This window comes from Ipomoea triloba, chromosome 8 (genome assembly GCF_003576645.1).
Source record: "Ipomoea triloba cultivar NCNSP0323 chromosome 8, ASM357664v1".
In the NCBI taxonomy this organism is placed as follows: domain Eukaryota; kingdom Viridiplantae; phylum Streptophyta; class Magnoliopsida; order Solanales; family Convolvulaceae; genus Ipomoea; species Ipomoea triloba.
Genome location: NC_044923.1, coordinates 7606849 through 7632943, shown reverse-complemented (window position 1 = coordinate 7632943; position 26095 = coordinate 7606849). Strand labels below are relative to the sequence as shown.

Below are 26095 nucleotides of genomic sequence, written 5' to 3'. Positions count from 1 at the left end.
AAAAAAAAAAAAAAAAAAAAGAAGCTATTGGACTATTTATATGTTTTGTATGTGTTGAATTTTGCAGATAAATTGTTGGCCAAGCTTTGCAAATTCAATTTTAGCAGGAGGTTCATGCCTAGATTGCAAATACTATGATGTTTAGTCCATCTTGATGCAGAATATGGCTCTTAAGTTTGGTGTTAAAATTTAAGAATAGAAATAAAAAAGTGTAAATAATAATGAAAGAAGGTTCAAATTGGTTATCGAATTGAACACAAAAATGTAACCAGGCTATTGAATCTAAAAAAAAAAAGGGTGCAATTAGATCCTTTGAGTAGCCAAATGTATATTATACTAATTAGTTAGTTGATCCCCTTTTCGTGCCACTCGAGATCTTTTTCACCATCTCAAAGGACATCAAATTGCCATTACAAGTTGCAATACAAGTCATCTTTGTATTGTAAATGTGCGTTGTAAGTTCCATTATGCACAATTCGTGAGTGTCTAAATTTTTTTGAATCGACAATAGAAACTTAGGGTTCTTTAAATTTTGAAATTTTTTCTGCTTAGAGAAATTAATATCATCATTGTAATTCATTTGTGTTATAGGAAAATGGATGTGGACTTTTTTGTTTTGTAGAATACTACTTAATTTTGAATATTGAACTCCAAGGAATGCAAGGAATACAAGCTTTGGCTTGGGAATCTGCTAAGAATGGTATTGATGATGAACCAGTGTTCATTGTAGCCAAAGTAGAAAGAAAAAGCCAGAAACTTCTCCAAAGAAATAGCACAATAAATTTCCACTCAGTATTAAACCCTAAATATTTAAGGAAATCCCAAATTCAAAAGCAGCTTAGCAAAATTTCACAGGAAAACCCTAAAAATTTAAGGGAATCCAAAATTTAAATTTAAAAGCAGCCTAGCAAAATTGGACAGGAGAGGAAAAAAATTTGGACCATTTCTCGATTTGTGCGTGTCATTCTTGCGCAGGGGCCATGCTAATCTTCTCTGTATCGTTCCAATTTTATCGGATGTCCCCGAGGGGACGATCTTGTTCTTCAATGGCGGATTATGTGGACTGGAAGAGAGCTGGTTCATCGCCCGATGTGGGAGCTGCTCAGGGAAAAGTGATTACTCATGAAGACTATTATTCCGTATAGAGGCCCATTAAGGATTGAAGGCCCAGACCAAATTTGCCAATCCATTTATTCCCAAATGTGTATAAAATAAATATTTTCTCCATTTCTTTCAAACATTATACTACGTATTATATTATATTTATTTATGTAGTTTTCTTTTCTTGTGCAATTATATTTGTCAACATATATCCTTCATCATTTAACTCTCTAAGAACATGTTTAGTTCACGGAATGAATTTTGTCAACTGGAAATGCCTCTGCTGCTTCTGTGATGCTACTGATTCTTCAACTCCCAACTCCGAAGGTTGCAATCAAACAATACAGACTTTGAAATTTGTTCTGAAGTTGTAGTTGGTCCTACAACAGAATCTTGGCCTAATTTGTTGCTCAGATTTCTTTGCTTATCCACTAAGATTTTTTTTTTCTCTTATTTGATATCTTGTGTTCTTCCTTTAGGAGAGAGCATGGCCGTTGCCGGAAGTTTCTGGGTTTCTCCGTGCAGCTTCCGTGCGGTAGATCAGATTTTTATTTTGAGTGTTGTATGGATGCTTTAAGTTGCTAAATTCTTCATGTGTACCTTGAAAAAAGAAAATGCTTGTTCAAGAGAAACACAAAAGAATAAAAGTAAAATAGTTAAGTATCAAATAGAGAAGTGGGCGTAATGACAAAATTACTCTTGACACTTTTGATTTAATGCAGATTACAAGAATCCAAATGAGCGTTTAGGATTATCACAAATAATAGCTGTATGAGAGGCACAAACCTCGGGACAGAGTGAAGCAAACAAATGCAAAGTATGAGAGTCAACACAGGCAAGCATGAAAGCAGACTATTTTTCTTTACAACCATACAAGGATTCTATAACTTATCAACAAACATCTTGATAAAGCACTAGTTTTCCAACACTTATAGATTCCCCTGTAACAATTCAAACCAAGCAATAAATCTTTAAAAGATCCATTAATTTTAATCCCTTGTCAAATACAAATAACAAACCTCAATAGAAAATATAAGACTAAGCCAATAAATGCTTAACTGTCCCCTCCACCCCACTTGAATAATCCACTTACTCCTTTTAGATGACTCAAAATGAGAAACCCCTAACAAAAGAGGGAAAATTTTTACACTCTCGTTTTAGCATTCTCCTTAGACAAATCCTTATTAGCACCCATATAGCTACTCACCTAACAAAGTACATGCACAGTATCCAAGGAAGGGAAATCTGAATTATATAAAATTTTCTAATTGCAAGTTACCTTTTCCTTAATCCTCATTTCCAATTATAATGGTTTGTCTAACATGGAAAATCATCCCTGCTTTTAGCTTTGAACTCTAAACATAAAACTATTAACTATAGATGTATGTATGTGTATATATATATATATATATATACATGTGTGTACACACACATATATGGTAGGGTTCCAGTGAGATCACTTATTTAGGTAATATCGTGAAATCAGATCTTGTGCATCTATGTAATATTTTTTAATGGTCTAGATTTATTGACACACACTCCGTTCGCACACATTTAATCACCATTCGCACACACTTCAACTTGGAATATTAATCAATCTAGACTATTAAAAATTTTGATATCAAATCTTGTAAATCAATCTAAAAAATTTTAATGGTATAGATTGTTTGACACACCCACTCCATTCGCACACATTTAATCACTGTTCGCTCACACTTAATCACCGTTCATACACATTTAATCACCGTTTGCACACATTTAATCACTGTTCGCACACACTTCAACTTAGAATCTTAAATCAATCTAGACCATTAAATTATTACATGGACGCACAAGATCTTATCTCACGATCTTACCTAAACAAGTGATCTCATATATATATATATATATATATATATATATATATATATATATATATATATATATATATATATATAGGGTAGGGTTCCAGTGAGACCACTTGCTTAGGTAAGATCGTGAGATCACATCTTGTGCATCCATGTAATACTTTTTAATGGTCTAGATTGATTGACACACACACTTCGTTCGCACACATTTAATCACCGTTTGCACACACTTCAACTTGGAATCTTAATCAATCTAGACCATTAGCACACACTTCAACTTGGAATCTTAATCAATCTAGACCATTAAAACACACTTCAACTTGGAATCTTAATCAATCTAGACCATTAAAAAATTTTGAGATCAAATCTTGTACATCAATCACCGTTCGCACACATTTAATCACCATTTGCACACGTTTAATCACCGTCCTTACACACTTAATCACTATTCGCACACATTTTATTACCGTTCGCACACACTTCAACTTAGCATCTTAAATCAATCTAGACCATTAAATTATTAAATGGATGCACAAGATCTGATCTCACGATCTTACCTAAACAAGTGATCTCATATGATTCTAACTCTATGTGTATATATATATATATATATATATATATATATATATATATATATATAGCTCTATATTTGTAACATGTTGCAGTTTCATTTTATATACACTGCAATTTCTTTTCAATAAAACTACAGTTTCATTCGACATATATTATACACTCAAATATGTGATAGTGAAAGTGTGAAACTATTATTCAGTTTAATTTTATATACATTATAGTTTCATTACAACACAACTACAATATCATTTCGATATAACTACAGTTTCATTCAACATTATACACTCAAATATGTGAAACTGTTATTCAATTTTATTTTATATACATTGTAGTTTCTTTTCAACACAACTACAGTATCGTTTCGATATAATTACAGTTTGATTGGACAATATACACTCAAATATGTGAAGCTGTTATTCAATTTCATTTTATATACACTACAATGCCCTTTCAACATAACTACAGTTTCATTTGATAATATAAAAACAAATGTGAGGCAGTATCATTTGAGATAAATTGTAGTTTCATTTACGGAGCTCCGTTAAGTTGTGACGGTAGCTGTTTCTTTACTTAAAGAAATGGTGCCGTTTTTGGAACATGGTCCATGATATAACGACTTATATGGGTTGAGTTGGGTCAAGATTTTTATTAGTTGGCTTGGCAGTCACACTCGCTCTAACCAATATTTTAACTAGGTTAGTCCAACTCAGTTGAAATAACAATAGCAGACCAACCATTCCATTTGACATCACGTGTGAGAGAGAGAATTGAGAGTGAGAAAGAGATATGAAAAATGTTTTTAAGTAAAAATCTAGAAAAACATTTTCCGTCAAAATATGTCATTTTTTCTCTAAACATAATGCGTATTACACGAAACAATAACTTTTAAAAATATTTTTTCGAGTTTTCAAACTAGCCATTTAAATTTTTTTGTTTTGAAAATAAAGGAGCTAATTCATTAATCATAGGCAGAAACGTTTACAATAAAGATCGATGGAATGGCCAAACATTCCTTACAGTCAGACATAGAAACAACTTCCCTAGCAATGGCTACAGAAAACTTGATTCGCAGACTGTTTTACAAATTTGAAGCTGAATTCTTTGGATGAACTTAAAGCTTCTTTAATTATTTGGTCAAATGTACCCAAGACTGAAACTGGTTGAATAGACTTGCACACGACCTGAGTATCTATTTCCATTATTCTATCCATTGACAATATCTCCATCGGGTTGAACTGCATATCATGGTTCAGAGGAGTCTCTTTTTCATTGTCATGTTTGTCACCCAGGATGAGATTCACATACGTCATGACTAGTTTTATCGTTTCACGCTTTATGAAAAAGAACTCGCCAAAGTAAACGAGAGGAAGAAACTCGTCAAAACAACGAGAGGAAAAACACATAAATTGCAAACAAAATTAAAACAGTAAATCAAAGCAAACGAAAACAACAATGCGAAAATGAGAGAGAAACGATCGGTAACCGTGGAGATGGAGGAAAAATAGTGAAAAAACAGAGAAGACAATGAAGGGCGGACGCTGTCTGAGGTGGAGATGGCAGCAGGGGAAGACGATGGGACGCCGCCTCCGATCCGCTTGCTTCACGGAGACGGCGGCCGCGTTCATAACCAAAGACGAGAGAGATTAGAGAAAAGAGAGATTAGAGAAACCCTAAGGGGGCATTAGGTCTTCCAGGTCTTCTCCTTGTTTTTTTAAAATTTAAATTTATTTTTTATTTAGCCATTTAAAATTAGTTGATGCAATATAATATATTTTAGACAAATAAAATTATATATGCAAACTCTATCTGTAGTGTTGCCATTATTGGATGACATTACATACGTAATTTCTGTTATCTTCTCAAATTAATAAATTGTTAACTTTGTTTGTATCTTTTTAGTCCCAAGCCCATTGAAGACCATGACAAAAACTTCATATTCAGACAACTGTTGTCATTGTCTTGGCCCTAAGTTTCTTTACCCTAAATTAAGTTCATTTTATAAGAAAGATGCTTTTAAGATACTCTACCCGTTGACTTCATTATTGCTCTGATCTGGTATTCAGCTGCCAATCCCCCTAACCACCTGGATTGGATTGGATTATTCATAATTTGTTCAATAATTATATTAAGTTTAAGAATGATATGAAAATAGATTTAAATATGAAAAATAATTCAAAATTAAGGAATAAACATTCTATATTTAATTTTTATTATAGAATGAATGTAACATGTTATCCAGGATGTTTTGTAGGATAGAAAGAGTTTTGATATATTCAAACTCTTTTGATATTATCTAATTAAATAAATTAGATAATATCAATATTATCCAAAATGTATTTAAATATATTAATATTTAAAAGTCAACTACTATATAGTGTGATGGCATCCTGTTTATCCTTCCAAAATAGGTAGTCATAGGTTTTAACTCCGGTAGTAGGGAGCTTAGATTCTTTAAGTTGAAAATGTTTGAGAAAGTATAGAACACAATAATTATGCTTCAAAATTTCAGTGTCTACAATGCAAATACTAGATCACGCTACGATATGTTTAGTTCACAAAATGAACATAAGAGAAATATGTTATTTTTAGAATAAAATAATTTAATTATCAAACAATGATATATATATATATATATATATATATATATATATATATATTTATATGTATATATATAAAATCATGTAAAACAATTGCCTTAGGTGAGAAATATGATGTAATTATATCCGTAGATTGAGTCCAAATCAAGGGTCCAAATTGGAAACTTAAAAAGAAGAGTCAATTCCTTTTTTGGTCCTAGACTTATAATGGCAAAGACAATTTTAGTCCTCCATAAAAAAATTGACCAATTTATAGATACACTTATTGTGACGGGGACAATTTTAGTCCTCCGTCTATTTTCTGGTTAGTTGACCGTCTAAATGATGGGTATTTCTGTCAATTCAACAAAATTCAATTTAATTCTTTCCCCAAATTGAGTTTCCTTTCTTTTGGCCTCCATCTTCATCTTCCTCGCTTCCCTCTCGGCCAACAGCAGAAGCTTTGGCGGCAATACAGGACGACGGCGAACTCCCTTCTCCTCTTGTGCGACGACGACGGCTTGGAGTGTGTTTGGGGGCTACGGTGATGGTTTCTTAGCGAGCAGTGGCGAGACTCCGACAACCCTGGCAACAGCTCCACTAACCACCAGCAGCGACTTCCCCTGTTTTCGGCGATAACGACCGTGTGCGAACCAGAGTCGAGCTCCCTCCACCATCGCCTTCTGCAACAAAACAGTGGCGGCTTCTTCCACCACTAACAACAACAACACCAATATCTCTTTCAATTCAAGCACCACTAACAACAACAACACCAATATCTCTTTCAATTCAAGCATTACCCCCTCAACTCTCCTTGGCATCTCTTTCAATTCAAGCATTACCCCCTCAACTCTCCTTGGCATTTCATCGAACACCTCGCAGCTTAAAATAGGCGATTTCAGTGAGCAAAATAACACCCGCCAGTTGGGACGACGACAGATTTCGATCGGAAAACTCATCCACATCCCCGCAATTCCTCATAATTTCTACCTCCCAACTTCACTCGCCCTACCCTGCCCTGAAACAGAGGAGGTGGAGGAGAGATCCAACTAACCTTGTTGCGTTGCTGCTGCTTCTTCAATTGGCCGCGGTGGTGACGATGGAGATTATCGAGGTCTCTGTTGATCGATTAAGCTTTTTAGCCATGGGATTGGGGGGATTCAACTCCCTTAATAATTCTACGGCTCCCCACTGCCTTCAATGCTCAGCTTAGGAAGAGGATGCGTAGCCAACGCCGCCGCCGATCTTCCCTCAACTTCTCTCCGCTGCGTTTCCACCACTCCTTCTCCTTTTCCTCCCCCACCTGCACCAACTGTACGCTCTCTCTCTCTCACCATTATTTACTTCCTGTAATTTATTACCTATTTATGTGGTGCCCTTTTCTTTACAGTAGCTTGTTAATGACTTCCTAAATTAATGGTCAAATATGGAATTAAGAACAAAACATTCAAGGATGGAAAAAAGAGGATGAGATATCATGAAATGACGCAATTACCCCCTTCTCATATGGTCATCTAACGGAAATACAGACGGAGGATCAAAATTGTCCTCGTCACAATAAGTGTGTCCATAAATTGATCAATTTTTTTATGGAGGACTAAAATTGTCTTTGCCACCATAAGTCTAGGACCAAAAAAGGAATTGACTCTAAAAAGAAAAAAAAATCGGTGGCATTATTGTGATTTTGTGTAAGTAAGTTTTTTTTTTTTTGCCTTCCAGCGCACATTGTTGCTTCTTCCAATGCACATTGTTATGACATACAGTGCACATTGTTCCTTCTTCCAAAGCACATTGTTATGTTATACAGTGCACATTATTATGCCATACAGATAGTATTGTCAAAGCGGGACGGTCTGCCCACCACGTGCCTAATTTTTTGTGGGCTTTTGCTGGCCAGCCCGTTAGGCTCGCGGGCTAGGATTGCAATCCTAGCCTGGCCCGCGGATTTTTTTTCTTATAAAGATGATAAGAATGGCATATATATATATATATATATAACGTAGTGGGTGGACCAAGTTTTATATATTCTTGTCAAGACTCTTTTAATGCCGCACAAAATCATCTTAACTAGTGTGATTACCTCGAACTAATGCACATAAACTGAACTTACCCAAATTTCCCTATCCCCACACAAAAGGATTAAATTAATATCAATTATTGACCGTAACAAGGTCATAAATTCATCTATTTGGATAAGTCTTCATGATTTGGTCTTTGGGTGTATGATTATTATTCCGCAAATGTCAATTTATCGATTATGTAATATATGATACAAGGATGAGCTCAACAATTATTTATTTATTTAATACCCTCTTGATATATCAATTCTAAAAATTAATAGGGGCAACTCAATTAAATTGGTCTGACTATTGATTAGCTAGTAATTACAAAGTTAAACTTACCAGTTCGATTTTCAACTAGAGTGACTTATTAACTTTCTTGATTTGAAGTCATTCAATTATAGATAATCTAAGCGTTGCAGGCTTCTCTCATCACTCAATTAAAAAAAAAAAAGAATTAATTCCATTTTTTGTTCTAGATTTAAAGGTGGTAGTCCACTATTAGTCTTTTTTATCAGAACATTCATATTCGGTCATCGGTCCTATTATTATTGTGGTAGGATCATTTTTAGTCCTTTATTAACAAAATAGTTTAAATAATGCCTTAAATACAAAAGCATTTCGGTCTTTAATTATAATTTTTTTTAAAAATAAACATAAAAATGTATCAGGGTCAACCCATTTTGTATGAAAAAGATCGAAATGCCTTTGTATTTAACAATATTTTGACGATTTTATTGATGGAGGACCAAAAAAGTCATGACACAATAATACTAGGACCAAATGAGGATATTATGATTTAAAAAAAGACTAAGGCCCTGTTTGGTAAATGGCTGTTAGCTGATTGTGTTGGCTGTTTGGGTTAGAAAGTATGATTTGTTGATAACATTAGTTGATTGTAGAAAGTTGTTTGATAGATTAGCTGTTAATTAGCTGATAGCTGTTTGGTATAATTTCTTTTATCAAAAAGCTAATTGAAAAGGCTGCTTTGAGTAGCCTTTTAAATTTTAGCATTTTGGAGTTAGAAAAAGCTTATTAATCAAACAACTAATGGTGGTCAAATAAGCCAAAATTGGCTGATAGGCTGATTATTTACCAAACAGGGCCTAAAAGTGAACTGCCACCTATAAATCTAAGACCTAAAATAGAATTAACTCAAAAAAATTTGGCCTTGTTTGGCAAAATAGTTAACTTATCAGTCAATTTTTGATTTATTTGACCACTATTAGCTATTTGACTTGATTAAAAAATTAATATAAGTATTTGATTAATCAACTTTTTGTAACTCAAAAATGCTAAAATTCAAAAATCTGCTCAAAGAAACTTTTTCAATTAACTTTTTGAGAAAAGAAATTATACCAAACAGCTATCAACTAACAACTAATTTATCAAACACATTTTTACAATCAACTAATATTATCAACTAGTCATGTCCCCTAACTCAATTAGTTAACAGCCATTTACCAAACAGAGCTTTTGTTGACCCATCAATTCTAAAAATTAATTAATCCTTTCTTGATATATCAATTCCAATAATTAATTAATTACTTATTTAATTAATACCTCCTATCAATTCCAAAAGACGTAGACTCCAGAAAACCTGTGATCTCCCCGAATCCCGATCCAGTATTATACGTGTAAAGTATATTTGTAATAAATAATTTATGAAAAATATATAAAATCAATCAAAAACGTGTCCTCAAAGAAAATTATGTCTAGTTTAGATTAAACTAATGGCATCAAAGTCTCCATCACCAACCATAACCATATTCTGCCCATAAACTCCGTGCAACTTCTTGGAACGTTCAGACTTCACACTCACATTGTATAAACAATTTCAAATCTTATTTAGCTGAATTTCGGGAGAAATAAATAAAATTATTATTACTATTTGTAAATTTTTATCTATTATATTTATTATTCATTAGTAAAATCCATTCTTCTTTCTTTCATTTTTCTATTTGGTATTTTCTTATAATTTTAAAATTCAAGCTTTTGTATTTAATAAATATTGTTAATGTAATTTCTAATTTCTAGTATACAAAATTACAAAAAATAAATTGTAAATAATTTTAATCCAAGTTTTGTTTATCAAATAAAACACATACTATATATGTAAATTAGACAAAATTATACCAAGAGTAACTTTTGTGTGAGAACGCTGAACGTCTCATGTATTAAAAAATACTCCGTATTACTTTGACCCAAGCTACTTATAGCTGATTGGCTCAAGTCAAGAAAGTCAATAAACAGATAGATTGCTCCGGGCCCATAAGGTGTTGAACTTGAAATCTTGTGGTTACCAAACCAACTCTTTGACAAACTTGATTGGAGTTGTCCTATAATTATATGGAGCTAGCTTTGTACATTTAGTCATTTTGTTGTTTGTGCATAAACTTTTGATCATAAAGTTTGTGCATAAAGTCATTTTGATAAGATATAAATAGGCTAAATATTATATAAAATGAAACATATATCATGATTATACCTCATTGAAAACTGAGGTTCTGAAACTTAAGATTAGTCTAGCTAGCATATGTTCTTTTAGTTAGTGTATAAAAATTTATATATATATAGAAATCTGTTCAAATATGGCCGCGCATTCCCGTGCGGTCGTGCGATTTACATCACTCAATGTTAAGAAATGCACCAAAATGAAACCGCACCGACCGCACGGGAATTATTAATTTCTTAACGGCACCGACCGCACGGAAAGGCACGGACGCACCTGATTATGACCCTATATATATTATGTAGTGAGCTTTAAAAAAATATATTATGTAGTGATATTTGTATGCTAACATAGTATAACTCTTTCCTAGTTATTTTCAATGGGTCAAAAAGAAATGGAGAGAGAAGGGAGAAAAAATAAAAAGGAGAGAGAAAAAGCTAAGGAAAAAAGAGATATTTCCTAGCAAATATATATATGGGATAGTATTAGAGCAAGCTAAAGCTTGTTCACCATTTTTGCAGGCGAGGTGAGAGAAAACATATATGGAGAAAGGAGAAAAGGGAAGAGAGAAAGCCATATGGGATTGCGGCAGCTCACTCTACGACTCCTTCGAGCTAAAAACCTTCGAGCGCCACCTCCACTCCGCCATATCTTCTAGAACTCTCTCCATGCCCCATTTATCCGACCGCCGGATTATTCCGCCGCCGCCGCCTCACTCCAAGAAGTCATCATCTTCCAAGATTTCACGCTCGCTTCAGAAGCTACTCAAGTCCGTGTTCCGCCCCAGACATCATAAGTCCGCCGCCGCCGCGTTGTCGGAGATCCCGGAGTACGACACGATTTCGCCGGAGATTGGGCCCTTTGTTCGGAGAACGGCCTCCGATCGCTTCAAGCCGGCTCCGCTGGGTATTTCGTGTGCCTGATCGCACTAGGAAAGAGCTTCGCTTGTAGTAAGTAGTCTACGGCAAAACAAATTAGTATTTGTTGATTATAAATATTTTTATTTTAATAAAGTAGGGGACATGTCACTTTATTTAAAATTTCTCTAGCCAAATAGATATATATAATTTTTCTTTACTTTTAGGAAATGTAAAGTATGGTTAATTAAATTAAAAACATGTGATAATAATAAGTTTTTGGGGGGCCATGGCAAATTTTATTGTGGATCGGACCATGGTCCAAAACGGTATTGTATAACATATTCAGTTACATTTCACCACAATTAAAATTTTATTTTATTTCAACTACAAATTCATTAGACATTATACATACAGTAGTCTTATTAGAGTGAGACTTTTATCGAATTTCATTTTATACACATTATAGTCTTATTATAACACTACTAGTTGGCAGCCATGGATGAGGATGAAAGGTTCGCGCCCATAGTTGCTTTTGCCTCGCTCACCCTATACCATTGTCATGGGTAGCCATTGACAAGGATCTTTCATTCTTATTCTTTATCGTTGTACTAAATAAGTGAGCATGACATCATTCTTGTACAAATTTAGAATGAGGAGAAGTTTCAATTTTTATAGTACCTAATTTTAGAGTAATGCAATCTTCTAAAAAATTACTCTTCAATATTTCTTCATTGATACGTCATTATTATATTGGTTTCAATTTTTTTAAGATTTAATTATGATATGACTCTATTAATTTGGGGCATATTTGATCAATTCAAAAATAAAGAAATTTTCTTTTTAAGATTTAGTAAACAATTTTAGGTCAAAGGGTAGTAATAAATTTAGTAGGGAAAATAGTATTATGGTGAATTTTAGAATGATTATAATGTTTGACCCGTATAGGCTACGCTTTGGTTAGTTAACGCGTGCTTAGCTTGAACAGGTGGTCGTGGGTCGTGGGTCGTTTAGTATCATTATTGATGCTTATAATCCCACTTTTTACGGGGTTTACTATTTTGTTTTGGGAATGCGACTTTTTTTTTCTTTTGAGATTTTTTTTTTTTTTTAATGAAGTGAGCTAATTGTTTTTTCAATAGTTATAGTTATACCATAAACCTGAGTCGTCTTACAAGGTGGACCCATCATAATTTACATATTAAATGTTCACAATTTTCAGAGTTAATTCCAGCAATGGTCCTTCGATTACGTTGATTTTCCAAAATTAGTCCCTAACTTTTAATTTGGACAATTTAGGTCCCTTGACTTTCAAATTCTTTCCAACGTTGGCCCTTTCGCCAAATTTTGGTTAAATTGAAGTCAAATGAAGGAGTAAAATTCTCTGTTCACATGTTTAGTGTATTATTACTCGTATTTTTCATGTCTTATACGTTGTATATATGAATATAATCTCAGTCGAAGTTTCAATCTAAGCCATATAATTTGATTGCATTTTTTTAATGTCTATAATAATGCTAATTTTGTGTACAATTATCAATCAACTGAAGAATTTTTAGTAAAGACTGAAATTACATCGAATGACATATTTACATCATTTGTTAAATATTATATACTTTGAAATCATTCATTAACCTTAAAGGTTGGATCACCTGTGATGTTAATGAGAAATATTGACCACACTCTTGACATTTGCAATGGTACTCGGTTGGTTGTAACGAAATTAGCTGACCATGTTAATTATAAAAGCACGCATATTGACAAAGACAAATGCTGACAACAATATACTAATAGCTAAAATGACTATCGGTCCATCAGACCCAAGACTGCCGTTCAAGTTTAACAGAAGACAATTTCCATTGATGTTTTCCTATACAATGACCATCAACAAAAGTCAAGGTCAAACACTATCGAATGTTGGTTTACTATTATAGAAATAAGTTTTTGTTCATGGTCAGTTATATGCGGGCATGTGGTTGCATCAAGAGGGAGTAATCCAAACGGGCTCAAAATCTTAATTTGTGGTGAACCCGAAATATTTGGTACTTCAATTCTACTACTAATTTAATTTACATAGAGGCTTTTAATAATTTGTAATTTATATTTTCAATAATAACATTTGTTAGTAATTGCACATGTTTTCGTAAACTATATTATATTATTATTTCCTTTCTTTTATTTGTTTATTTTTTTTTAAACGAATGAAGGGGAAAGCTCCGGTTAGGACAAAGCACAGCTTAATTAACAGGAAATAACACACCAACAACGCCTCTATCATTCACAAGACCCCCAGAATATGAACTAGAGGTCATGCAAATTCAATCCAGTCACAGTCGCGGTTGATTGCTACTTTTGCTAAAGCATCAGCTACCACATTATCCTCCCTGAGGCAATAGGAGATGCACATAATTCAATTCTCTTTCTTTTATTATAAATGTTACAACAATACTTTATATTTAAATATATAAGTTTAGATCGTGCATCGCACGTAACAATATCTAGTTACTTATAAAGGAACGTGTAATGTTTTTAAAATCAAAATGTAATATTTACGATTGAACAATTATTTTTGATAAAAAAGTGTAATACTAGTAATTGATAAACTGATTGATTATTACTTATGAGAGAAAGTGTAATACATACTTATGAAAAAAAAATGTGATAATTTTGGTTTTTAAAAAATGTAATACTTTTAAATCAAAATATAATATTAAGTTTATGTTGAACACTCACTTATAAGAAAATTATACTCTCTCCGTCCCATTTTATGTGTCTAGTTCAATTAACGAGGTTTGACTGAAGTGATTTTTAATTTGATTTTTTATAATATTAAATTTAGTATTAATATACAAAATTTATATATTTAAAAATACACTAAAAGTACTATCAAACACAAAAAAAATTAAATTTTAAAATAAGTAAAAAATACTACATAATAAAAAAAATAAACAAAGAAGAAAGAGTTGATTTGACTAATAAATAGTAAGTAGGACAGAAAGAGTAATACTTATTAGGCCTTCTCCAATAGTTAGAATTTTGGAGTAGTTTTTGAGGAGATTTTGTAAGTGTGACTAGGAAAGAGAAAATGAGGTGGAAGAAAAAAGAAAAGAAAAAAGAAATACAAAACAAAAATTGACCCAAAAAAATTTAAAAAATTATTACGCGCCTGCCTGGGCACGGGAGTTGCGCCTCACGCATGTGAGGTGCAACTCCCATTAAAGTTGGTGGGGTCCACAACATTTGTAAAATTCCCATACTTGCAGGAGCAAAATTTTCCCTCTCTCTCCTCTTTATCTTTCTCCCACCTCATCATCTTCTCCTTAAATTTCGTGTAAAGTCCCCTTAGTGGGGATAGCCTAAGGGAAGTATATACTTGTGAAAAATCCGACGTTATGTATAAAAATATGACAAATTTTGTTGTTGACCATGAATAATAGGTACATTTTTAATATATTAAAGGTACATTATTTATGTACAGAATATACAATATTTGATACTCGTAATATACAAAATAATGTACATTCAATACTCAATTAATGTACCTTCCATACACAAGTAATGTACCTTTAATATGTGTAGACTTGATCAATGGAATAATGATTGTAAAAATATGACACTATATATTTTTCATTTGTGTCCTCCCTCTTGAAATATAAATAAAGTAAGAGTCAACACTTTTGTGAGACCATCGCACGAATTTTTATTTATGAAATGGATCCAGTATTCGAGTCGAGTCATTATTTATAAGGAAAAGTATAATACTCCATACTTTTTTGATAAAAAAAGTAATAGTTTTTACATCAAAATGTAAAAAGTATTATATTTTCCTTAAAAAATATATTACATTTTCTCATATAAATAATAAATATTTTATTCATGATTTAATATTATGTTTGTTAGTACTAGTATTACATTTCATCTTAATCCGACCCGTCTCACGGACATTCTCACACTAAGGGCTCGTTTGGTTCGCGGAAAATATTTGAAGGGAAGTGGAAGTGAAATTCCGTGGAAAAGTAGTTACCAGGAAAATAAATTATGTTGTTTGGTTGGTGGAAAAGAAGTTGCTGGGAAGATAAATTATGTTGTTTGGTTGGATTTAAAATGGTAAGGAATAATGTGTATAAAGACCTATATGCCCCTACAAATTAATAAAAGTAATAATAATTAGAAAATAACACAAAGGGTAAATTTGTCCAATCATACCAATTTTTCTTCCCATCCTCCATGGAAAACAAAATCATTGGTTCAACCAAGGATTTTGTTTTCCTCAAATTTGAGGAATTCATTTTCCATTGGAAAATGAATTCCATGAACCAAACATCACAAAACAATATTTTCCTCCACTTTAAGGAAAACAACTTCCATGGAAAAAATTTTCCACCCAACCAAACATACCCTAAAAGTTTTTGTCCTAAAGTAAATATTAATATATAAATTTGATATGTTATTCTAACCTATTTCACTGTGGAGCTGTTCAGCATTGGTCGGCGAGCTTTGGCCTGTGTGAAAAATAAATAGGAAAAAGTGTCAAATAGGTCACTGAACTTATCGCTTTTGTGCAATTGGGCCATTGAACTTAAAAAATGTGCAATTCAACTACTAAACAAGCAAAATTTGTGCAATTAGACCATTTTTACAAAAAAATTTAATTCAATTTGAGTTAAAAACATTTCAATATTGACTCTCAACTAGTATGGTAAGTGAAAATGTCACTCTTAATACATATATGTTAGTAATATAATTGGATTTTACTAGAAAATTTTTGTAAAAATAGTCCAATTGCACAAATTTTGATTGTTTGATGGTTGAATTGCACACTTTTTAAGTTCAATGGCCCAATTGCACAAAAGCGATAAGTTCAGTGGCCTATTTGACACTTTTTCCAAATAAATATGGTGCATGTATACATAACCAAAGAAGAGTTTTCACTTGAAAGTTTGCAATGTTGCATCATATCCAAACCCAGTACAAGTACATTTATAGAGACCAAGAATGAACTCTAAAAAAACTCATGTTACAATTACATTTCCCCTGATGCCTTTGTTAACAAAGCAAAGGGTGTAACAATAGGGTTTATTATGGAACGGTGGATTAACGACAAAAAAAAAAAAATGGAAAGAATACATGATCGCTAACCTAGAATGGCGAAAAGCACGCACCAGATTGATCTCGGGTTAGTTCAGTGCAGGGCGAGGGGCTAACCTTAACTGCAGCACCGACAGCATCCGAGCACTTCCATGGAGGATTTCGCGGTGATTTAGGACCGTTAAGGTGGATGTTGGATAGGCAGATGTTAGTGAAAGGAGATTTCGCTATACCGCGTATCCAACCGGGCTGCAGAACCTGTTCGCCCCATACATCCCTGATTTTGATGTCCTGGACGATGGGGATAGCGTTTGGGTCGAATTTCTCGTCTGGATGCCCGCCAACATCACCCGCAATCCTTATCCCCGTTCGTGTCTTTTCCATGTACACATTGGAGAAGGAAATGTTTTTTATGACCCCTCCACGCCCGATGTTAGTTTTTATGTGGATGCCAACGCCCATGTTGGAAAGGGTTATATGCTCAGCCAGAACATCGGTTACACCCCCCGAGGTTTCACTTCCAACAGCAATTCCAGCGAACGGGGAAGAGCCAGTCACCCTGCGTATGGTAATCCCGTGGCTCGGGCGTCCATAGGCAATGCCATACTCATCCCACCCGCTCTTCACAGCCACTAGGTCGTCCCCAGTGGAAATGTACGAGTCCTCGATGCAGACATGAGAGCTCGAATCTGTAATAGTCAATTACAAATACAAATCTTAATAATAGATTAGGAAGACAATTCAGTTCAATGTTGTTAAGACAATCGATAACAGCAGGGCCGGTTTTTTTATTTGCGTAGCCCTGCGCTAGTAAATAAGTGAGGCCCTATCAAAGTATAAATAATCTGGGAATTGAAGAAAAATTGCAAAGAGAAAAATGCAAAAAACCTAATTTTGGGCCAATATAATCACAAATACATATACAAACTATTAGGCCAGGGCTGGACTAGGGCCCCCAAAATTTTGGGGCCCATCTTGCACGCCCTAAAATCCGGCCCTGGATAACAGCACAAACTGTCCTAAGTTTAGGAACAAGTGACGTTTTGTTTAGGTAATTGTGGGCGTACCAGGATCAATTCCATCAGTGTTCGGAGAATCAGTAGGAGCCAGTATGGTGACATATCGAACAACAACATTGCTGGCAAACGAAAATCGATAATTGTCACTATAAACTTATACCAAAAACATTGGAGTAAATATAATTTCACTCGAAAGTCCAAATGCCAAGCAAAGTAACAATTATCATAGTAATTACCATCAGGAGTCAAACTATAGGTTCCATAATCATCTGTTAGATTTGATATAAAATGTGGCACGAACAAAAATTGTTACCTGCAATAGACGGGGTGGATATTCCAGAAGGGGGAATTCTTGAAAATGACATTAGAGATGATTATGGCTCTAGAGTTCATGAGTTCTATCAGATTCGGTCTTGTGAATTGAAGAGTTCTTTGCCTCCACATGTTCCACCACACATCACCTTGACCATCAATTGTCCCATTCTCACCTGAAAACGTTGTTATATTTGCATGTAATAGCAAAATTTGTCTAATAATTGTCACAACTCGTGCATTTTTTCCCCGAGAAAACAGATCAGAGCAGACACACAAGTCATCCATTATCACTCTGCTTATACTTTTGTTTAAAAGAAAAGCTCAAATGTAAAATCTTGTCTACAATTGAGGTAAAAGAAGTAACATAATTGGGACAACCCCAGCCAAGTTGGTTAGGTTGTTGGCTTGGAAACCACAAGATTTCAAGTTCGACTCCCGATAGGAGTGGCCTATCGGCCTTCTTGGTTTGAGCAGGTTGGGAAACTTAGGCTGGTTTACCTCCTTATGACCCTTTGCTGGCTAGGGTCACAAAGAGAGGTTTACCCAGTGCACAATTTCGGATAATGACTGTGGGTTTCCCTCGTCATCCAAAAGTAACATAATTACTGCTCTAAACCAATGATTACAAGAACGCTATTATCCATACTCACCAGTGATGATAACATCTCGAAGCCCATCTCCATGAATAAAGCTCACGTATCTTTCACCAGGCAGCTCTCTTCCCCTTCCATATGATGGCAATGGAGGAATTAAAGGCCAGTTTGTTGTATCCTGCATACTCAAGCCATCTAAACTTCAGGTATCTTATAATGCATTATTTGAAGGGAATTAAACCTGGGACTATGCAAAAATGAAGATGATACAAAACTCATTCTTTGTATGAACACAGAACAAAACCACAGCACAATAAAGAATTGCATTGCTGCCCACGAGTAGCTTAGTAGGCTCCTAGGTGTCAAATTATGGGGCAAGATACAAGATCGAGCCTGGCAGCTGGAGTGTGGTAGTTGCACCACATTGTGGTGGGCTCATTGCGAACTGGTCCTCCCATCTAATGGACCGGTGCCCAATGTGGTGGGCTTCGTGGGAACTAATCATCTAATCTAATGAGTCCTTGAGTCACCGTGATTTACCACATCCACAATAGCACAATAAAGAATTGCATTGGTGTCCACGAGTAGCACAGTGGGCTCCTAGGTGTCAAAATGTGGGGCAAGACACAGGATCGAGCCTGGCAGCCGGAGTGTGGTAGTTGCACCACATAGTGGTGGACTCATTGCAAACTGGTCCTCCCATCTAATTGGCCGAAGCCCAATGTTGTAAGCTTCGTGAGAACTGATCCTCTCATTAATAATGAGTCCTTGAGTCACCGAGATTCACCACATCCACAACAGCACAATAAAGAATTACATTACTGCTCACGGGTAGCTCAGTCTATTCCTGAGTGTCAAATTATGGGGCAAGACGCAAGATCGAGCCCTAAACACCGGAATGTGGTAGTTACACCACATTGTGGTGGGCTCATTGGTCCCATCTAATGGGGCTATGCCCAACATGGTGGGCTCCTTGGGAACTGATCTTCTCATCTAATGAGTTATTGAATTATCGTGATTTATCATCTCTACAAATCCTGCCGGGATTTCACATTTCGTGGGCAAAGAATTGCATTGCAACAGAAAAATGAGGAGAGTTTTTGAGTACCTGAGTAGCTTTGATGACAGCATCTTTGTCCAAGTACAAAGTCATGTGGCTTGTAAGATTGAAAGGTCCGGTGAGAAAAACGCCGGCCGGAATGTAAAGAAGAGTGCCGCCGCTTCTATTCAAATGCTGAATTTCATAAATCGCTTCCATAAACGCCTTCGTATTCAACGTCTTGCCGTCTCCCACGCCGCCGAAGTCGGCTATCGATATCCTATTGCTCCGCTCCTTCATCGGAACAATCCCGGAGCACGTTTCCCACTCCCCCACCGCCGAGCAGGCCGCCAGTAGCAACACCGCCGCGCAGCAGGGCAAAATCGATCGGAAAAACCGACGCATCTTCGATCCGGAACAAAAGATTCAGACTTCCCGGAGAAGAGTGTGGGTTTTACCTTTTACTTTTTCATAAAAACAGGATTCTTTGTCGGTGGGTTTTGGGTTTGAACCTCGCAGAAAATCTACGAATTTCCCAAGTAATCGAAATACTAAATGCAAGATAGAAAGATAAGTTGTAAAGAACGAAGAAGAAAGGTTTCAAAGAGCGAAGAATCTGTGGTAATTACTTTAGGAAATGGAAATGAAAGAAGAGAAGAAAAATGGGAAACGGGGTTTAAGATTCCGAAGCAACCTGGAGAATGGAGAAAAGGGAAAATATTGTTTGCAAGATTGGAACTTTGAGAGAGATTTTAACCAAATTTTGTGGCCAAATGTAATGGGTTCTTCATTATTGGCATTTATTTGTCACGAAAGATGGATGAAGAAGAGTTCAGTTACAGATTGCAGTAATAAGTACACAACACAATTATGAGGAGTGCTGTAGAAACATCAATAATCAATTTCTAAATCTAAAAAGTTTTTTGAGTACTTAAATTGCCAATGAAATGTCTTTTTATCTTTTGACAAAGTTTATGGACTGAGATTTTTAGTAGCTGTACTTTCTCTCCCTTCAAAGTAGCTCAATTGTTACTCATGAGATAAAAGATAGGATGAAGCATGTCTTTTTCAACTTAACTAACTTAGAATGTAATTGTTCGCCAAGTACTTTGTGTTTGGATGACATATAATGACTCTCTCATATAGGATATTATGAGATCGAACTTCCGTGGAGACATTGTGCTTCACTAGGAAGTAGCGTTGAGACTGCAGCTACTTTAAAACTCTTAAGGGACTATTTTGCTGTGGATTTCATCATATTCCAGAATTCAATACAATTCAATGGTCTTGTGCAGGTAAGAATTGTTTTGTATGGATGGGTCGAAAGCCTATGGTGTTCATCAAGGATTCTGAGTTTAATAATTAATATGGGTTTACTTAATCCATTATTTAAGAAAGAACAATGTGCACCGGAAGCTAGAGAGACAATGTGCACTAGAAGAAATAAACTACACACTCTAAAAAGGAAAATTATACACTCGATGAAGGGAAAATGTGCACTCGAAAAGGGGGAAATTATGCACTCGAAGTAATACACACACACACACACATTATAATGTGCATTGAAAGAAGGAAACTATGCACTCTAAAAAGAGAAAATATGCACCCGAAGTAAAAAAATAATAATAATAATAAAACAAAAAAAAACGTTACAATGTGCACGAGAAGAAGGAAACTATGCACTTAAAAAAAAAAGAAGAAGAAGAGGAAATTATGCACTCGAAGAAGGCAAAATATGCACTAAAAAAAGGGAAATTATGCACTTGAAGTATAAAAAAAAAAAAGAAGATACATTGACTTACATAAATTCACCAAATAGCCCTCGCTTTTTCTTTTAATCAAATTTCACTCATTCTACCTTCTGGATAGTTGATCTAGATTTAATCAATGGTTGAGATCTCATCCTATTTTTCACATGGAGAAACCTTTGCATTTGATCCGTATTATATATATATATATATATATATATAGAGAGAGAGAGAGAGAGAGAGACGCGCCTTAACAGAACGGGCGCGGTGGCAGTAATTTATATATATATATAATTACGAAAATCACAGTCGTCCAGATCAACGAATCAGATGTAATTTTAAAAAAAATGACGCGGTGGCATTTTCGTAAATAATTCAAACTTTGGTGCAAGTAAATGTGTTATAAGTGCAAGTAGTTGGTACACATTTGCAAGTAAAAAGTCCAAGTAAAATCACTTACAAGTGCACCTATTTTCATTTACAAGAGCAAGTAATTTACATTGTTAACATTCGTGCATCTAGGTGCAACTAATTATATCGTTAGGTGCAATTAGTTATAACATTAGGTGCACTTAGTATTGATGCTCAGTGTACATTTTACTTGCATCTGTAATACATTTTACATGCACTTGTAATACATTTTACTTGCACTTGGTGCACTGTATGAAATTGCTACTTGCACTTGTAAAGTTGTAATACATTTTACTTGCAGTTCGATGTTCAATTATTTACGAAAATGTTACCGCATTTAAAAAAAAATTAGTGTTTCTCATCCATTAGATCTGGACACGTGGATAGATGTCATGCGTTTTTAGTTCTTTCCTGGTGGCACCTTTCTCATTTGAACGCAATTATATATATCTATATATATATATATATATATATATATATATATATATATATATATATATATATATATATATATATATATATATAGAAACACAGTATACAGACATACATAAAACAAACAATATATATATATATATATATATATATATATATATNATAATGTGCATTGAAAGAAGGAAACTATGCACTCTAAAAAGAGAAAATATGCACCCGAAGTAAAAAAATAATAATAATAATAAAACAAAAAAAAACGTTACAATGTGCACGAGAAGAAGGAAACTATGCACTTAAAAAAAAAAGAAGAAGAAGAGGAAATTATGCACTCGAAGAAGGCAAAATATGCACTAAAAAAAGGGAAATTATGCACTTGAAGTATAAAAAAAAAAAAGAAGATACATTGACTTACATAAATTCACCAAATAGCCCTCGCTTTTTCTTTTAATCAAATTTCACTCATTCTACCTTCTGGATAGTTGATCTAGATTTAATCAATGGTTGAGATCTCATCCTATTTTTCACATGGAGAAACCTTTGCATTTGATCCGTATTATATATATATATATATATATATATAGAGAGAGAGAGAGAGAGAGAGACGCGCCTTAACAGAACGGGCGCGGTGGCAGTAATTTATATATATATATAATTACGAAAATCACAGTCGTCCAGATCAACGAATCAGATGTAATTTTAAAAAAAATGACGCGGTGGCATTTTCGTAAATAATTCAAACTTTGGTGCAAGTAAATGTGTTATAAGTGCAAGTAGTTGGTACACATTTGCAAGTAAAAAGTCCAAGTAAAATCACTTACAAGTGCACCTATTTTCATTTACAAGAGCAAGTAATTTACATTGTTAACATTCGTGCATCTAGGTGCAACTAATTATATCGTTAGGTGCAATTAGTTATAACATTAGGTGCACTTAGTATTGATGCTCAGTGTACATTTTACTTGCATCTGTAATACATTTTACATGCACTTGTAATACATTTTACTTGCACTTGGTGCACTGTATGAAATTGCTACTTGCACTTGTAAAGTTGTAATACATTTTACTTGCAGTTCGATGTTCAATTATTTACGAAAATGTTACCGCATTTAAAAAAAAAATTAGTGTTTCTCATCCATTAGATCTGGACACGTGGATAGATGTCATGCGTTTTTAGTCTTTCCTGGTGGCACCTTTCTCATTTGAACGCATATATATATATATATATATATATATATATATATATATATATATATATATATATATATATATATAAATTTATTTAGAACCACAGACTAAATTAGTATTTTCAGCATCAATCATCATGTTATATGTAGGACCAAATGAACCATGTCCCATGTGGCCTGTCTTTGACTCTTGTCAATAAACCCATCCTCGTCTCAGTAATATTTTAGAAGCTTCGGAAGTAAATTAAATAAATAAATTTAGATTAAAAAAAAATACGTGACTATGGTCATTAGGTTTTTTTTTTTTATTGACAAAAGGAACACACAATCACTTCTATTGGACAAATTTTATTTTATAACCCTAGCCAGCAAAGGATCATAATGGGATAAATTAGCCTAAGTTACCCATAAATGACCAGCTCAAACTAAGAAGGTCAATAGGTTGTTCCTGTTAATAGTCAAATTTGTAACCTTATGGTTATCAAGTCAACAGTGTGATTAAGTGGATGAGTATAGTAAGAAAATAGAAACAATCAATCTTGACCCAGCAAAATGCTTCTCACTCTCAAAATTTCTATACAGAAATTATTGTGTGGACCATGGTTCACATAGCTGTGTGGACAATGAATGCAATATACACTTTTAATATACTAAAAGTAGATTATTTGTGTACTGAATATTCATTATTTGATAATATTTAAAAAAAATCATGTACTTATATAATGTATTTTACGTATACAAATAATGTACTTTTAGTATATTAAAAATATACTTTTTATTTATGGTTCACATAAATGTGTGGACCATGATCCATGAAATAATGAGTGGAGCACTTATTTAGACAATATAGTAAATGCGATTTTAATTTCTATCACTCTTATCCTTCAATTCTCACATGCAATCAATCATATTAAAATTGTTCTACCTACTACGCTGTACACTGAATTGAAGTGCCTCATATTAATTAAGCATATATACCACTTTAAAATGAACAATTTTGTACAATGGAATTATAAATTAGAAAAATAAAATTAAAATATCATTTGTATTTTTTAGAATAAATATTCTCGTCACACATGACACCACTTGTATTAATACGTCAAATAGAAAGAAAAAAAAAATTAAAGAATCATTCTTGAAATTACCAATCAGTCAGTAAGTTAGAGAGTAAAAGATGAAATGAGAGTATAGTTGAATAAATATTATTAAAAAAAAAGAAGAAGAAATGATTGGTGTGTGTGAATGGATGTGAAGCCAGGTGAGATGATAGAATAGTGTCGACTTTCTCGACTCGCACCGACTTAGATTTACGAGCTCCCAACCAGCCATTAAACGGGCTAGCTAGATAAGATCTAATATCAAGTAAATGAAATTAAAGCTGGCGGATTACGAGTCAGTATTGACTCCACTAAGACTCGAACCCACCACCTCCCGTATAAAGGGAAGGGTTTGATGCCACTAGACCACAAGGTCCTTGGCATGAATGCCAGCTTTAATAGGTTGAGAAAGTAGTTACGAGCAGATACTGCATTGTAATAGAGTTATTAGTATTCAAAAAAAAAAAAAAGCTGGCATCCATTGACAAAAAGTATATTTTTAATATATTAGATGTACATTATTTGTGTACTAAATGTACACTCCTGAATGTCATAATGTACATTCTTAATATACTAAAAGTATATTATTTTTATACTGAATGTATATTATTTAATAATATGGTCTACACAATAATGATTGTCATTCATTAGCCATTGCTTCAGTTTATTGCATTTTACTCGTACAAGTAGCTTAATTAGATTTTTAGATGCCAAATTGTTCAAAAAAAAAAATGCAGAATAGATCTCTAGTTGTGGTAGTATGAAGTTACACCCAATTTGATGGGATCATTGTGAGCATTAGGTACATGTCCACTCACCTAATGGGCCGTTACCATCTCCACAAATTCTCCTGTTCGGCGAAATAGGGGTTTGGAACAAGGAATTTAATTTCATCATTTGTGGACAAGTTTATTGTACTTTATGTAATTGTGCAATGATAAGTTTGTACTCTAAACTTGAGCACTTTTCATGGTTCATGCATTGGGTACTTGATGGATGAGATAAATCTTGAAATGCGTCTCAACCGACAGCTAGTAAAACAAAATAAAATTTCTTTAACTTATTTGATCAATTGATTATATTCTTTGGGTTTGGGGTTGGACCTCCATGTAGTTATTCTATAACAAGTATTAATTGAGCATGACGATATGCTAATTTGGACTTTTATATAAATGGTAAAAGAAATTAGTTAATTGAATGGATAAATATAAAATTGGACCAATTCTAATAAAGTTTCTACATGTGTGGTTTGTTTATTTTTTTTTTTTTTTAAACAAACAAAACAAAAACAACTTCCTTTGGACTCATTACAATTTTAACTGATCAATTTTTAACAAAATAATAGCACAATCTCACATGTCTACAATCTAGAATAATAACTCAAACGAATAACCCAACAGTTATACATGGGCTCTGTTTGGCAGAGATTATTTAAGAGCTTATAACTTATTTTAAGCTACTAATAAGCTATAAGCTTTATTTGGTAATGTTCTCAAAATAAGCTAGTAGCTTAAAATAAGAGTTTATTTTGAAACGCTCATTGGGGTAGCTTTTCAAAAATAAGTTAGTAGCTTTTTAACTTTTTTCCATCTTTATCCTTATTATTTTAAATAAATGACATTCTTTATCCCTCTCAATTAAAACCGTTTTGACATTTTCTTTTCATTATGCTTGGTAGTAATTTCAGTTTGACATTTATTTTT

General features: G+C 33.8%; 2 protein-coding genes, 1 long non-coding RNA gene and 1 other non-coding gene across 4 annotated transcripts; 2 read left to right on the top strand and 2 right to left on the bottom strand.

Moving 5' to 3' along the window:
• Nucleotides 1-929: 929 nt before the first annotated feature.
• On the bottom strand, nt 930-1032 carry LOC116028131. The gene has a single exon (XR_004100079.1). It is a non-coding gene; the product is annotated as a U6 spliceosomal RNA (small nuclear RNA).
• A 5893-nt stretch (nt 1033-6925) lies between these two features.
• Nucleotides 6926-7849, top strand: LOC116027879. Its single transcript, XR_004100012.1, has 2 exons — nt 6926-7411; nt 7488-7849. It is a non-coding gene; the product is annotated as an uncharacterized LOC116027879 (long non-coding RNA).
• Nucleotides 7850-10999: 3150 nt separating this feature from the next.
• Nucleotides 11000-11831, top strand: LOC116027854. The gene has a single exon (XM_031269615.1). It carries the CDS (start codon nt 11152-11154, stop codon nt 11530-11532), a length of 381 nt encoding a protein of 126 aa, XP_031125475.1. The 5' UTR covers nt 11000-11151; the 3' UTR covers nt 11533-11831.
• Nucleotides 11832-16377: 4546 nt separating this feature from the next.
• LOC116026627 (probable polygalacturonase) lies at nt 16378-20370 on the bottom strand. The gene is made up of 5 exons (XM_031267958.1): nt 19590-20370; nt 18539-18659; nt 17887-18061; nt 17622-17692; nt 16378-17243 (listed from the first exon to the last, which is right to left on the bottom strand). Exons 1-5 carry the CDS (start codon nt 19923-19925, stop codon nt 16606-16608), a joined length of 1341 nt encoding a protein of 446 aa, XP_031123818.1. The 5' UTR covers nt 19926-20370; the 3' UTR covers nt 16378-16605.
• Nucleotides 20371-26095: the final 5725 nt, after the last annotated feature.

Coding starts and splice junctions, on each gene's coding strand:
- LOC116027854 (XM_031269615.1), top strand. CDS start 11,152: ATGGAGAAAGGAGAAAAGGGAAGAGAGAAAGCCATATGGGATTGCGGC.
- LOC116026627 (XM_031267958.1), bottom strand. CDS start 19,925: ATGCGTCGGTTTTTCCGATCGATTTTGCCCTGCTGCGCGGCGGTGTTG. Junction 17,693..17,886: donor ATCCACCCCGTCTATTGCAG/GTAACAATTTTT, acceptor TTCGTTTGCCAG/CAATGTTGTTGTTCGATATG. Junction 17,244..17,621: donor CACTGATGGAATTGATCCTG/GTACGCCCACAA, acceptor TGACTATTACAG/ATTCGAGCTCTCATGTCTGC.